Below are 15,117 nucleotides of genomic sequence, written 5' to 3'. Positions count from 1 at the left end.
CCCTAGCTTGGCTGTATCTTTGTCCACATCAGTGCTAAGTATCTCAAGTGCAAGGATTGGCTAGTGGAAATACATAGACACACACACCCCCTCCAAAAAGAGAAGGGAAAATGAAGCTTAAGTCTTTGTCAGTACTAGAATAAGGAACTTGTGAAAGTTACTATTGTTTTTTGAGTCTTTCCTTTACTGCAGTTAAGTGGTTGGTTTTGAGTGTCTCTGTGTAGGTTAAGCTTTTAGTAGAAGAAAAGGCAAGCACAAGGCTGACTGCAGGAGATGGATTCCAAGGAAAAGAGTGGCAGAGCTGTTTGTTGTATCATTACAAGTGCTGCTCCTAGTGCCGTGCTTATTTGTTGGCCTGAGAGTGCTCCATCAGAAGTGAGGTAAAACAAACTGCAGAAAGGAGGAGGTAAAACTTCAGTTGTTGATGGGTCCCCAAGGTATTGACTTGTCTACATTTAACACAGGCCTGTACAACTTTTCTATTGATTCTGCTGTTTGGTAGGTTGGTTTCTTTGTGTCCAAACTGTGAAGCACAGTCCTCCCTCTCCAGGATGATAAACAGGTTTAAATTTGCTTCATGCTGCCGACTGACTTTAAATGTTGGAGATTTTTTGAAAAAGTGTCAGTGACCTTCCTCCCTTTTTAATATTGGAGCCACACAGAGATCTTCTTGTTGGTTTTTTATGCTGTATAGGTTGGCGTCACCCTAATATTTGAATGTAAGAAATCTAAAAGCAAAAGCTATTCCTTCTTTTGTTTTCCATGGGACAATGGAAGCTTAGAAATGTGAATTTAGAAAGCTGATCCTACACCTTCATCTTCTTCCCTCACCATTTTCCTTTCTTAAAGTGAAAACGTTGTGTTTTGATGCAGCTAGCTAGAAGTATATTTGTGAGTCCTTTGACATAAGGTTTCGTTCAGTTTTGTCACAGTTGTTTACTGATACTAACTTGAGGACAAAGTTTTAAGTACTGGTTTGGCCGTAGATTAATAAATGATATGTATATAAGAAAATGTAAACCTTCCCTGAGAAATGTAATCCATTTCCTAAGTGAAGATGGTCATTGTAAGCTTCACATTTCCAGTTTCATTTCCCAGACTGAGAACATTCACGAGAGGCTGAAGATAACTCAGTCCTAATTTTTAAGCATCTTAAGTGCCTAAATCTCTGAGCAGATGTGAAAAATGTCACCGCAATAATAATTTTTCTTACGATTTTTGAGCTACTTGTTTCATGCTTTATTACAGGAAAATGGCTCATTTCATTATATGACACAAGCCTTTGTTTTCAGAGTTTCAAGAGAAGGCAAATAGTCATGAAGTTTAGATATACATACTTCAGATTTGTCAGTGTTTTGTAATGATTTTCAGAGAATAGATTTCACTTCATAGATCTAGGAAATAATTTCTCAAAGCAACTGAAATATGAGACTGTATTTGTGTTTAGTATTAAAACAGTGACACAGAAGATGGGGTGGGGAAGGAACACTCGATTGCCACTATATCATAATGTATTTGGTAGAATACTTAATCCAAGATGCTTCTGATAGAGCACTTTACAGCTGCAACCACAGTAATTTAATATACCTCTGATAGATTGTCTTCATATTGAAATAGCTGCTTGTGGTTACGTTTTGACCTTCAAAGGACAGAAAAATCCTACTGTGTTGCTCTTGCATAGGCTTAGTGCCTAGTCACACTGCCTATCAAAATACAGCAAAATTACTGCATGCTCTTTGAAAATTAATTCTCTTTCTATGTGGGAGGTATTATCAAGTGCACTCAGATAAGTGGGGGAGCATTTGTGTGAATGAGTAACGTGGGGCTCCCATTTCTTAGAAGGAGCTGCAGTGCAGTTTTTTTATCAATTTGTGAAAGGTAATCTGTGATTAGCAGCTCTACCTTTGGATTTCTGCTGGTTTTGTGGTTCTGATTCCTCTTCCTTATCTTGATTTAATCATTATTTCTTATCTTTTTTCTGTTGACAGTTCACCAGTGCAGCAGAACACTACTGTTCACTTGGATAATGGTGAATACTGTTCTAGTCGTGCAGCTGTGTACAAAGGGAAGCCTCACAGAGCAATCTTTGAAGAGAGTCTCGAGAAAATATATAGAAACATGTATCGAAAAGCTTCTGGCACTGTTTCAGACCAAAAAAAACACTCCTGATAGCAATTCACCTGGAAATGCACAGTACACAGTGTTCATATTTGTAATGAAACCTATTTTTATGTAACAAATATTTGTACTCTATTTTTAAGATGCAATTATGGTTAGGCAGGGTTTTGGAGAAACAGGGTTTTGGCCTGCCTTGCCAAAAGGAAACTATTAATATCCCACTGCTCCCCCCCCCCCCCAAAAAAAAAAAAAACCAAACCAAAAAAAACAGCAACTTCACAATTAAGCAAGATGGTGTTGCTCCTTTGAGACTACGAAAAGATAGTCATTTGAAGACTAATAGGTCCACTGGACATTTGTGTCTGACATCAACTCAGGTTTCGGCTGCAGCCAATTTTCATTAAATAATTAAAGCTATTTAGTAACATAAACAGAATTGGTTGAAGAAGCAGTATGTCCTAGTGTTCAGAGAGGGGGTCTAAGAGGAAGGTGAATGTGAATGTTGATTTTAAAGTGTCCTATCAGGGTCAAAGGGAATTGTTTTCTAGAAAATTGCCTTGGATTGTTTGTTTTTCAGACGGGCAGAAACTCTGATACTGATCTATAGACATGCTTTCAAAGTGGTTTCAAGCACCTTCAGTCACAAATTTTCTAATTTTAAAAGAAACCCACCCATCCCAGCAGCCTCTATATCAGAAGAAAGGTTATCTTTGCGCACCCTGTGCATTTGAAAATTTCCAGGTTCTCTTGAATGCAACCATGACATTTGCCAATATATTTGTAATTTTAAAAAATATGAATAAGAAAGGAGTGCAGAGGGGGAAAGACTGGAGCTAGTCAGCAAGCTCTTCATATATCCTGTACAGGCCTTCTGAAGTTCCTGCATCACAATCCCACCTAATTTGGAGCCTGTCCTTCCCAGTCTGCTGGGATCCTGTTGGCAGAAATCATATCGTTTTTGCTAAAGGCCACCAAATGTTCATCAGCAGTTCGATGCTTTCCCTGGGGATGGAACCTTTTCAGCCTTGCATTGAACAGATCCCACATTAGCAGACCGGGGCAAATTGCCCATCTATTGAAAAGCGGAATGTTTTAAAAGGGCAAGAGTGTCCATCTCCTGCTTCCTTTCAGAATGGGGGAAAAACCAAATGCCTGTTCTGGCTCCTTCCCTGACTGAATGAACAGATTCAGTTACACCAATGCCATTTTACCTGTTATGATTGGATAAAGGATAAAGCTAGCAGTACAGATGGCAGAACATATGACTGTAACCTGCCAGCATGCCTAGATAAACAAAAAGTTGGTCTACTCTGCCTTCCATCCTTTAATGCTGAGACAACATAATTGATTTGAGAAAGCAGTTGGTGAGCAATTATGCTAGTGGGAAAGCATGCTGAAAGGCTGTGTGCTTCTGTTTCAGGAAAGGGGACTCTCAGAGGAAGTGTCTTGCATATAGACATTTCTATTCCTTGTAACTGTTAAACCAGTTGAAGTGGATTAACACTGATAACTTCCTGTCCTTGATGCCATTTAGTATATTAGTACTTTCAAAGGGCATTACTTGCACAGTCTAATGCTGTGGGTAAGTGTTGAGTCACTCTATGAAGTAGTAGTACATTTTTTTTTGCAGAAGTGAAAAGTAAAACTTACCCGAGTTGTGCCACTGAAGGCATGGTGGCTGTGGAGTATTGTGCTACTGTTACCTGGTATTCATTCATTAGCCTGTTCCATATTAGTCCATAAAGGGATAGTTTCTTTCTCCTTGCTGTTCAGGAAAGTAGGTGTATTCAAATGGATCCTAGATAGGCAGGGCACATTCGGAGAGATACTTTCCAAGCTTTTGGTTTAAAATGGATCTACTGAAATCTGAAGGTTGCTGCAGTTCCCTGTAGGTGTTTGAACCATAAGATTTAGTGTTCTTCTCATGGTATCCCACAGTTTTCATTCAATATTCTGTGTGTTTTCCCTCCCCAGTGTCATAGCTTAGTAAAAGTTACAGTCTTCTGAAGATTGGCTGCTCCCCCTTGGCCTAATCTGGTTCTGTGACACAGAAGTACTGTTCCATTTTTCCCTCCCCAGCTGTCCAGCAGATTTTAGTCCCTGTTTGTTCAATGTGTAAGAAGGCCTGAATCCTGAGGCTTTGGGTTTTTTGTATGTATGAGTAAGGACACAAGTTGCCATGAATTCAAGAGACAAGGAGGGGATGAGGGAGGTTAGAGGCCGCTGTGAAAAAACAGGGTAATGTTTGCGAGGGGTCCAGAGGAATGGCTGGGGTATATCTGTTAAATTACCCTAGCTAAAGAAAGGAAGCATATGGTGATATGGCAACCTTCAGTTTTTCATCAAAGATGAAAAATTTTTCATCAAAGGTGAAAACTGCACGGGAGAAAAGAAAAAGTCATATATTGAATTTCGACTGGTATGAATATTCTCACTGTAGCTTTCGTATGCAGCATAACAACAAGTGAAGCAGATAGACTATGAGTGTCTTTGGCCCTGCTCCAGCTATGAGGGGAGATGGTGTGTATTATGTCTTTCTGAATCAGCTGCTGCAGGATATGTGTTTCTCTCTTGGGTCAGCGTCGTTCCACAGCTTATATGCTGTGATACAGCAAAGAGTGTTCTCTTTCAAGCACTGGGCTGGAAATCCGGTCTGGTTAATGGAAAACTTTTCTCTGAAATGTGACTTAAGACCCAAATTACTCCGATCTGTCCATAAAATCTGCAAGCCACTTTGTTTTCAAAAGCATTTGGCCCCTTCCCTGTTTGCTCAGCTAACCCTCCTATTAATATGCATACAGCTCAAGTGTACTGAGCACTGCTGCTCCTTTGCTACTGGAGGATGTGATAAGTATAGGTTCAGGCAGTGAACCAACATAGTAATAAACTGTAATTGTTTAGTGCACCTTGCCTTCTAATACAATTTAAATCCCTTCTATCAAATGCAAATTTCTAGGTTCCTGAGTGGAGCTTTAAATAGCATTTTCTATGCTCATTCCTTATCTTTTGCCATCCACAAAGTGGTCTGTTAGTGACAGTGGGATGGCATAATTTGACCCCCATCATTTTACCTCCTAAAGGAAATCTAGAAATAATGGGCTAGATTAAGAACGAATTAGTGTTTTTCTGCAGTCTGTCTCTTTCTCTTGCCCTCCCCAAGTTATTATAACCTATGAGTATTCTCACCAAATGCTATTCAGCATGCAGTGTTGCTTGCAGTATGCAATCAGTATTTTAATCACTTTCATTTTAATAAGTCAGAGTCTGCTTCCTACTTGCTCCCTTCCCTCTTTCCTACAAATAACGGTATAGTTTAGAATCTTGGGGTGGCTTTAGACAAACTACCTGCCTGTGTTCAGTAGAAATGCAAATCCTTTGCTGAGTAGTAGTTGCTTTGGAAATCAGTCATTGACCTGTTGTGGATTAAAGGCAAAAATGTCAAACTCTTTTAATGATTTGCCTTATCTAAGTTTTCAACTAGAAGAAGGGAAGCTTAAATTGGTCCACTGGGGACAAGAGGCATAGGGATGGCTAGAGTAACGGGAACAGGTAGGAGCAGCTTTGTAAGATAGATGGGCAGCAGTGTTTATACTCCAAATCTGAGCAGCTTGGAAGATGATGAGGGCTGTTCTTTAGATTGTGCATCACATGTTTGAATCTTATTATTACTTCAGACACTACCAAAACAGTGAGGGGGGAAAGAAATCTACCTATAGGTGTTGGGAGTCTGTTTTGGGGGTAAAATAACAGAACATTTAGCTCTGCTCAGTATTAAATAGTCTTTTCCAAACTCCTCCTCATTGTTACCTCAGCTGTAAAGTGGGGAGTTTGTGCTCTGCTGAAGCTTAATTAAATGACTGGGAAGTGCTTTGGGATCCTGAGGTGAATGTTACAGAAATTATTTTGTGGAAGCCTGGCTGGAAAGTCCCATCTCTCCAGTTACTAAAAAGGCTTTATTTTAATTTTCCCAGGTTTATTATGTTTTAATCAGACAATTATTAAGCAAGTCTTAATCTTACCAAGATAGAAATCTATTAAATCTAAGAAACGGCTGAAAAAGATAATGAACTGCTTTACTACATGTGCTTTTAGGACCTAATCTTTACAGTTGGTATCCTACTTAGTTTCTGTCTCCTGCATGATCTGGGTTCATCATACTCATACTGATTGCTCTCATGATATCTTTTTTTTTTTAATACAAATTACTTTTTTGTCATCCTAATGTCTTAGTGGTGTCTGCTATGTGTACTAATCAGCACGATTAACGTCTATCACATCATTTGTTCTCATCTTCTCCCCAGGAGCAAGGGGCACAATGGTGTGTGCAGCTTGACAGTGGAAGAGTTTGTGTGGTGTGCCATAGGTTTGTCAGAGAAAGTAAGTTAGAAGGAATCTCTGCCTTTTCAGTCCATGTGCAAGGAATAGCTTATTACATAATTCTGCTCTTCCTAATTTTTAAGCTTGAAAGTGTTTTCCGAAACACTGAACTATGCAACAAAATTCTTAGCCTTTTAGCAGTGGTCACATAACTGTATAAATCTTCTTGTGGAATCACTGGGTCATAGGAAAGCCTGCCATGGTGTTGATAACTTCAGTGGTTATGGAGTGATCATTATCAGGATGCTGAGAGTATCTCGAGAAATTTGTTTAGTAGTCAAGGAGTTTGGGGAAACTTTCAAATCAATGAAACTTAGCTTCCTGGTTCCAGTGAAAACAATTGAAGCTAAGAGAGATCAGCACTTCTGTTGGTGATCTTAATGAGCTACCTCACTGACAGAAATGGTGTCTGGTTTAGATGATGGTCTCTGGTAGCAGCAGAGAACCAGTCTTTGCCCGGTTCCTTTCAGTTTCAACAAATAAACCAGTGTTGTGCGAAGTGATCAAGAACACCTAATATTCCTGTTTCTATTACACAGTGAAACATTAAGCATGAGCCCCATTGATTGCATTGGTTTCTACTGCTTTCTCCATGGAATTCAAAACATCATCAACCAAAGCCCTTAAAAGATGAGGCTGTAGCTCCTTTTGTTATCAGTGTTGGCTTGCCAAAGACATGCAGTTTGTTCCCTGTTTGTCTTCAGTGAGAAATTCTCTGAGGTGCAGTGATAATTTGTCTGGATGGCAACATAAAGGAACTGTAATCTTTCTTTTTGCTTGATCAATGTGGAGATTGTGCTTTTTCTTCATATGTATTTCCATTCAATTCTGGGTGATTTCTTCTGACCTAGCAAAGAACTCTCAGCAACTTCTCTGAGAAGTGGTGATCTGAGCCGCCTTCTCACCTCTTCAGGGAAAGGAGTTTGCTGTTGCAAAACAACATCCCTCTTGGTTCATAAGAATTTACTGATCCTGAGGATACAGCACAAAAATTTTTTTCTGTGGTCAGGTATTTGCGTAACCCTGTAAAGCTGATGCCATTGAATGAACAGAACTTCACACAAAGTGGGGGTGGGAGGCTGAAAGCAGGGGCAGACTCTGAGAGTGGTTTGATGCATGGCATGCCATAGGTTATGTATTTGTATCCCGTGAATTATCAGTGTATAAAATAACCAGTGAAACTTTTAACAAAAGTACCATTTACATTGCTGAACGGTGGTGAATTCTGATGCTTATATTTGAATTGTTACACTGACTTGAATTTTTGAATGTTTAGCTAATTGTGTTGTTACTAAGACTATAGTTGTATGAACTGTTTCATTCAGTACTCCAGTAGTAAACATTTGCTAAGAGGTTGCTTTCCCTGCCTGCCTTGTTTTCACCACAGTCATCTAGTGTTTACATACATTTTAGCCTCTGTGCCATTTTTGAAGGCTTTATTTGTCTCATTTACGTTTTTGGTTTGGATAATACTTAAATATGAAATCCATCTGGGAAACATATTGTATATTCACGTTGAGGGGTAAAACCAGTTTTTAATTAAAATTTTATACAGCACTTGTATTTCACTTTGTCCTGTTTTATTATGAAACACTTCAATCTTCTTCCTAAAACACATATGTCTTCTGCGTTTCAAGATGTTCCTTGTTGCTCATGCAGAACCAGTTTCTGAGCTCTGTCAGCAGAGTGCCATATGTTCTGGGGTTCATTTAGCTTCTCTGGCGTTTGTGTAGGCAGCATATTGGATGTAATGCAGCTAAGCTCTGCTCCATTCTTTTCTTTGTAAACTTGTCAAGAGATGAAAAAAGCAGGGAGAACACACTGAATAATACTCGTGATTTGAATTATCAGTGAGTTATGGTAAATTGGCCAATCAAAATTGAGGTTTCTCGTGTACTTGAGGATTTTCCTTAATTGCGGCTTATGCATAGCCTATAAAGTGATGCATCCCTCAGTGCTACCTGGTATTACACCCAAAATGAGTGCTGAAGATTGAGGTATAACCCAAGCCATTTGGAAATGACAAGCATTAAGTGCTTTTAATTTTGCATTTATCTGCTATTTTAAATTAAAAAAAAAAAGTGAGTAATAGAAGATGGGCATGTGAAGGGATTGTACTCCTCTTTGTTGTCATCTTCTGGCTTTGTGGAAAATAACTCTCCGCTGTTTAAATGCCTGGTACTGAAAAGAGAAATCTGAAGACTGATGGTGCCCTCCTGTTTAGAAAAAAAAAAAAAAAAAAGTCATTTTTCTTACCAATTCATTCCTGTTTCTTCCCTGCCCCCCATAATCTTGACCATGAACCAGTAGGTGCTATCAGTCTTTAATATACTGCTAGTATGTAGGAACACAGCCCTGGCTGTTTATTGATAGTAGCCATATATTGTCAGATACTGATCTTATCTGCCGAAACCTTTTCAGAACCATCTCGGTGACTGTGACAGAGAACCAAAGTATTTCTGTGGTTCTGTAACTAAAGCTTAGAAAAAAAGAAAAAAAGAAAAGAAGGAATAAGAAACTAGCAAAAAAGGAATACATATTAAACTGTTTGCCCTTTGCTGAGGTATGAGGCCGGAGGGAAAGGGCTTGAGTGGCTGCTTGATACAAGTGCATGAAGGAGTGGGGAGGGAAACTTTGGCAGTTCTGACCTAAGGTCGGTCAGAAATAACCAGCTGGAGTGACATGAGTGTAAACCTGGTTGAAGTGACAGGCAGCTCAGCTCCTGGGTCTCTATTTACATATGTTTAAAACAAACAAAAAAAGCTGCCTTTGTTCCCCAGGAAAATCTATTTACTTGGCATTCAGCCCATGTATAAGCTGGAACTTCTTTCACAGAAGATGTAGAAACAAAGCAACTGACATTTCTGCTTTGGTGTGAGGCTGAAGCTAAGATTTGATTTTGAAATATGAAAGTAAACTGAAACTACCTCCAATTTAAAGGTGGGTTTTTTTAATGACCTTAAAAGTTTTGAGAAGTTTTTTTTCCCTCCCCTTAGGGACCAGAAGAAATTATAACAGTAATCTTACTTAGAGCTGTAAGTCTACAGAGACAGTGGCTGTAGGTTAATGAAAAATTGACACTGCTACTTGCCTGTGCTTCCAGCAGAATTTTTTTTCTTCAAACTGATGTGAACTATTGGACTGCGTGAGTTGGTTATGAGTCTCACATATTAAATTGAATGCTGCTTTTGTAGAAGCTACAGGAGCAAGTCACAGCTGAAGGTTTTGAACAACGTTCCTGTTTCGAATAAATGCAACAAAAATTATGGGTTTCTTAAAATGGTTACCCTGGTCCTTCCCCCCACCCCACCACACACACACACAGAAATAAAGCTTGCTGTGTTAGTCTAAACCAGGAAGTGGGCAGAGGAATTGTCCCTGACGCTCTGCATCCCAGTACGGAACCCAGAATGCTGCCAACCCAATCTGACAATAGTCTGGTAGAGAAATCACACCACAGAGCAGTAAGCGAGCGTTGCGAGTGCAGTTGCTCTTACGTTTTGCGTAGACGTGTGTGCTGTTAGGCACTCTTACGTGCACTCCCGCTTGTGTGGCACTCGTGCTCCCCGAGGGACACCCTGTGCCTCGCAGAACATTGTTCAAGTGCCCTCTCCAGGAGCATTTCTGCAGTATCGTTTGGGACAGCTTGTTTCTCGTTCCTGGGGATCGCGCACAGAAATGGCGCGAACTCAACGGCTCGGGCTGACTTTGGTTCGTACTCTGACAACTTAATATCTATTTGTTGTCCTTGGCGTGGCGGTGCCATCTGGTCTTGCTTGGACAGCTTATCTGTAATACTGCACTGCATGATATTTCAGTTTTTGCTTATGAAATCTTGGGCTGTGCTTAAACGGCACACCGATACCTTGATGCCAGCCTTTGACCAGATGGTACCTGCTTAAGTAATAGCCCCCCGTGTACTGTGACGGAGATGGATACACAGAGGTGTTGGAAATTGCATTGGAGGCAAGGGGAAGGCAGGCATGAAGATGGCTTCAGGTGTTGTTACATGGGATCTCAGGTCAGGAATTAAAGTGCCATTGGATGTCCACAGGCTTCTCTGCTCCCCTCGAAGGGCTTTAAACCTATAACAGACTCTGAAGAGTGGCCAGTTCTTGGCGTGAGGCAGCCTGGGCAGTTCTGGGGCAGAAGCATTCTCAGGCTCTCCTGTAGGAGTTTTAAGACTCATTGGGTCACAGAGAGGTGGAGAAAAGGCACGACTCTGAGGATCAGGGTACACTTGGGAAACGACAGCGTTGTGCGCAGTGGGGCAATGATGGGCATCACCAGCAAAGACTCCTCCTTGAGCATTTCTCCAACAAGGACATCTGTATTTTGGTGTTCCCAGTGGATTTGCTGTCTCCACTGGGGAGAAGGTTATGTTTGGGTGATGAGGCGGAAGCCGTCTTTCACTTCTCCGAAGAACAGGCAGTGACTCTTCCTTGCAACCTTTCGCAGCCTAGGAGGGAGGGAGCCTTCATCGCCGTTGCAGCAACACTGTCTTGGGGCGGCAGCTTAGCAATTGGCTTCTTCACTCACGTTCACCTGCTTCAGAAGAGGTTGTACAAAAATCTCAAATTGTGACACCAACACTTTACCTATGCTAAAAAAATCATTTTCATCTATTGCTCCTTATGTTGCATTCACAACACCACTGTATATCTCTCTCACTGCTGAAGGCAAACAAGCTAAAAACTGTTCATACCTGTCTTTGGGGAATCACCAAGGTTGGATGACACCTCCCACATTATGCTAGCATTAGTCTGAAATGGGGAAAAAAACTGTACCCCATTAAATGTATATACAGGACTGTGAGATGAGAGGCTTGAATTTGGTTTTTTTCATCCACTACATTTTGTCCTCTGCCACTTCCTTTTAGCTTTATCCCTTTTTTTTGCCTTTCCATGGTTACAAAGCCCTCTTTCTCTGCATGCACTATCTATGATTTTTATTTATGTGGTGTAAGTTCATAACAGACAACTGCTTAATGTAACAGAAGAGGCTTGATGAAATCCAGCAGTTGAAAGCTGGAGCGAGATGCAGTCACACTAGAAATAAGGTGCAGCTCCTTTTTTTTTTTTTTTTTTTTTAATAATGATGTAGCGAGTATTTAGCTTTTAGACCACTTTAGCCAGAAACTGGTTTCTTAGCTTGCAGTCTTTATGCCATGATTGACAATTATGCTAAAATAAACATGGCTAAGCTGGCAGTTTGATTAAGAAATAGGCAGGGATGTTTTGCCATAGGCATTGTGGTTATTGCTGAGTCAAAGATCACAAATTCTACCAGTAAATGCTAGGTCACTGTAGCAGATTAGACCTTTTAGAAGCTTGGAGTCTGGTCCTACTTCAGTATGTATGGCCTGGACATGTGCAGCCTGAGCTCTTGCCACTTTATCAAACTACAGAGTGTCCCCAAAGTAACTGGAGAGACAGCTCCAGCTTAAACAGAGGGCCAGCTTGTGTCTCATTAACTCATTGCCTTTTAATCTGCAGACGAGCCAAGCCCTGCTTTGGGATATATTGAGGCTTTTCTTATTTGTTATAAATTTTTCAAGACCTATGCTATGTTGATGACTTTTTAATTAAAAAAAAATAAAAATCCAGAAGACTTTGTTATGTAGCAGTAAAATGTATAGTTAAATACCAGCCAATTTAGCAAGTGTGCTTTTGCTGCTCCATAGAGATACACAAATGCACACTTGGAAATCCTCCTGCCGATATGTCAGCATTTTGAAACTGCTACAGCTTGAGGTTAGCCGGGCTATTTTCTTTTGTCTGGGGTTTAAAACATTGCTCCCAACCTGGTATCTGGGTAAGATAAGATGAATCCACTGAAGGGAAGAAGTTGACTTTATTATCTGTAGGAGAGACACTTCTTGACTACATAATTCAAAATTGTTTTAAGCAACCTTCTCCTCTCCGCCCCCCCAGCAAGGGAGTAATTTGCTGGTGTTGGAAGCACTGGGTGCTGAGAAATAGATAAGTGAGCTGGAGTATTGGGGAGGGGGGGAACACCTTCCAGGCAGGCACAAGGCTGTGGAGGGGAGGTGGGGTTCCCATTGCTGGAGATGTCACAGCCCAGAGCCAGGGACATGGGAACAGTCCTGCAGAGACAGTGGTGAGCACCTGCACAAAAACAGGGCTCAGAAAATAAAAGCTCATGGGTATAAACAAAGCAATGCAAAAGCAAAGCTGGTATCAAGTTTTTGCATTACTATTTGCAGTAAAAGTAAGAGGGGAGTTCTAATATGGTCTTTGGTGTCTATGTATTGATTATTTTTATGTTACTCAAAGGAAGGGAAGGGAAAGTAAGAAGAGAGTGCAGAAGAAAGGAAACTAAACTATATGTAAGTTTACTGAGTTTGTTTCTTTTCTTCACAGGGACCAAAAGTGCAGAAAGGTGCCAGGACTCTGCCAGCCCACACGTGCCCTCCTCTCCCTCAGATCTCCACGAGCTTTACCCTGGTGAAGTTTCCCTCTATAGGAATGCAGGGAGGGCAGCTCTCCCTGCAGCGATGAGACCTTGTGATCCCGGGTAGGATCTGCTTTAACCCAGAAACAGTGACTTCCAGCTATGATTCACCTGGGCAGGTGCCCGTCTGTGCACACCGAGAAGGCTGTGAGTGCTGCTGCCTCCTTGTCCCAGAAAATGAGCGCAAGGAACCAGAGAAAACATGGTGCCCTGTTTGCTAACTTACTCTCCACCCTGCTAAAATGCATGCGGTTTCATTTCTTTCCTTTGTAATAAACTCTGCCCACCATAGCGTATATTCTTTTAAATAACATTTTAAAATATTTTCCAGTAAATTAAAGTGATGACATGTTTGTAGGGTTCATTGTTAATTTCATTTCCTTTGGCTCAGCCAGCCAGATAAAATGCAATGTTATTAATCTTTGTTTAAAAGAAGATCCTTTGCCGAACAGTAATAAATGATCTTGATAGATTTGTCAGGAAAATGAATGATAATCATTTGCAGATAGACACAAGCCTAGTATGGAAGATTAATAAGAAAATATGTATTGGCATCATTAATAACATCTGCTGCCAATGGACTTGTATATTGGTTGCAGCTCTGAAAGCAATGTGTTCTTGTTAGGATATTGCAATTCATCACGTGCTGCGAGGAGCGAGGCTGTATAGTGCTTCTGGGGCGATGACAAGCTACTCCTCAGGAAAGGCTTGCGAGGAGCCCAACGCCAAGGCCATGCTGCAGCCGCCGGCGGCTGAGCCTGTCATCGCCCAAGCCCCAGTTCTGCTGGGCTCTCACTTCCCACGTGCGTCTCCCCGTGTCACTGCTAAAAACTCTTCCGGACCCCGTGAATTTGCGCGTTCCTTGCTTTTGGGGCTCTGGCTGGCTGGATTCGCGGATAAGCCTTGTTCCCCCAGGAGCTCTGCCCTCATGGTGCGGGCTGAGCAATGTTGGTGGAGAAGCTGCTCCAGGCACGGAGCAGCTCGGGCTGCAGCACCTGGGGTTTGACATACGCTTTCACTCAGGGTCTGCGCTCGTTCCCACCTCATGTAGCTCTAAAAAGGTCCCTCCAGAGCCTGCCACAGGAATTTAAGCGCTTGTGTGTCTTCAACTGACACAGCTTTGGAAAGTACCCCCGCTTCACTGGATGCACAACACGTTAGGAGATAAAGCTCTTCACAGGTGCTGCATGTGACTGTCATGGGCCTTGGTTCCTCAGCCTTGAACATCCCTGTTAGGAAAAGAGCATTTTATTTTGGGCTTATAACACCTGCAGAGCCTCTGTTGGGCTTTCCCTCTTAACAGCCCCAGAGCATATCTAAGATGGTGCAAAGAGCTGCATGCTCATAGCAGCAATCTCTGCCACAGCATCACCCCTGCGGTGGCAGGGAGCCGAGAATCATCCCATCCCATCCCATCCCATCCCATCCCATCCCATCCCCCTCCTTGTCCCTATCCCCATCCCCATGGCTCCTTGGCATGCTGGGGTGAGGCTGATGGGAGCTGCCGGGGTGAGCAGGGTCCCACTTGCTGCAGGAAGGGAGTGGGAGCTGGGGCTGGAGGGACTGCATGTGTTCAAGTGCAATGCATGGGGAGATGTGGCATAAAATGGAAATGATCAAGGCTACAAGGGGGCTGGGAGACGTAGGGGGGAAGAGCTGCACATGGGTGTAGGCAGAGGGAATGGGTGTGGGAGATGAGAAGGAAGGAGCAGAGGGACTGAAACGAGGAATAACATGAAACAGAAACTCCCCCCCCCATCCCCAATCTTCAATGAGGAGGAAAAATATAATCTCTTTTTGGTTTGGTTTTAATTTTTTTCAGCTAAATATGTATTTTCTTAGAAAATACAAGGAAAGGTCAAGATGTTTTGAGATTACTTTGGTTTATTCCAATAAAACGTTTCAGATACCCCCTCCCCAATGATTATTTTTTCTTTTGTTTCACTTTAGTGGTTCATAGGAAGTAGCAAGTCAAATAAACTTACCATTGAAATGTGTTCCTCCTGCGGGGCGCACAGCTGGCTGCATCTGGCAGTGTGGATGTCTCCATTCCTTCTGTGGGCCAATCTCAGAGATGCAGTCACATCTCTCAAAGCTCATTACTTTTTGTTTAACTGACATAGACATCATCCTTTTAAAGGAAACACC

The 15,117-nt window shown here is 41.7% G+C and overlaps 1 protein-coding gene across 2 annotated transcripts in view; it reads left to right on the top strand.

Annotated features, from left to right (window-relative positions):
* Nucleotides 1–8,058, top strand: part of SPATA6 (spermatogenesis associated 6) — a 46,003-nt gene extending 37,945 nt beyond the window's left edge. For both annotated transcript variants that reach the window (XM_075037068.1, XM_075037067.1), the window contains exon 13: nt 1,989–8,058. In XM_075037068.1, the coding sequence (XP_074893169.1) occupies nt 1,989–2,169 (181 nt within the window). In that variant the 3' untranslated portion in view covers nt 2,170–8,058. The remainder of the gene's footprint in view (nt 1–1,988) is intronic.
* The last annotated feature ends 7,059 nt before the right edge of the window (nt 8,059–15,117 follow it).

This window comes from Buteo buteo, chromosome 10 (genome assembly GCF_964188355.1).
Source record: "Buteo buteo chromosome 10, bButBut1.hap1.1, whole genome shotgun sequence".
NCBI classification, from domain to species: domain Eukaryota; kingdom Metazoa; phylum Chordata; class Aves; order Accipitriformes; family Accipitridae; genus Buteo; species Buteo buteo.
Note: the sequence above shows the minus strand (reverse complement) of the source record. Positions and strands in the feature narration are given on the sequence as shown.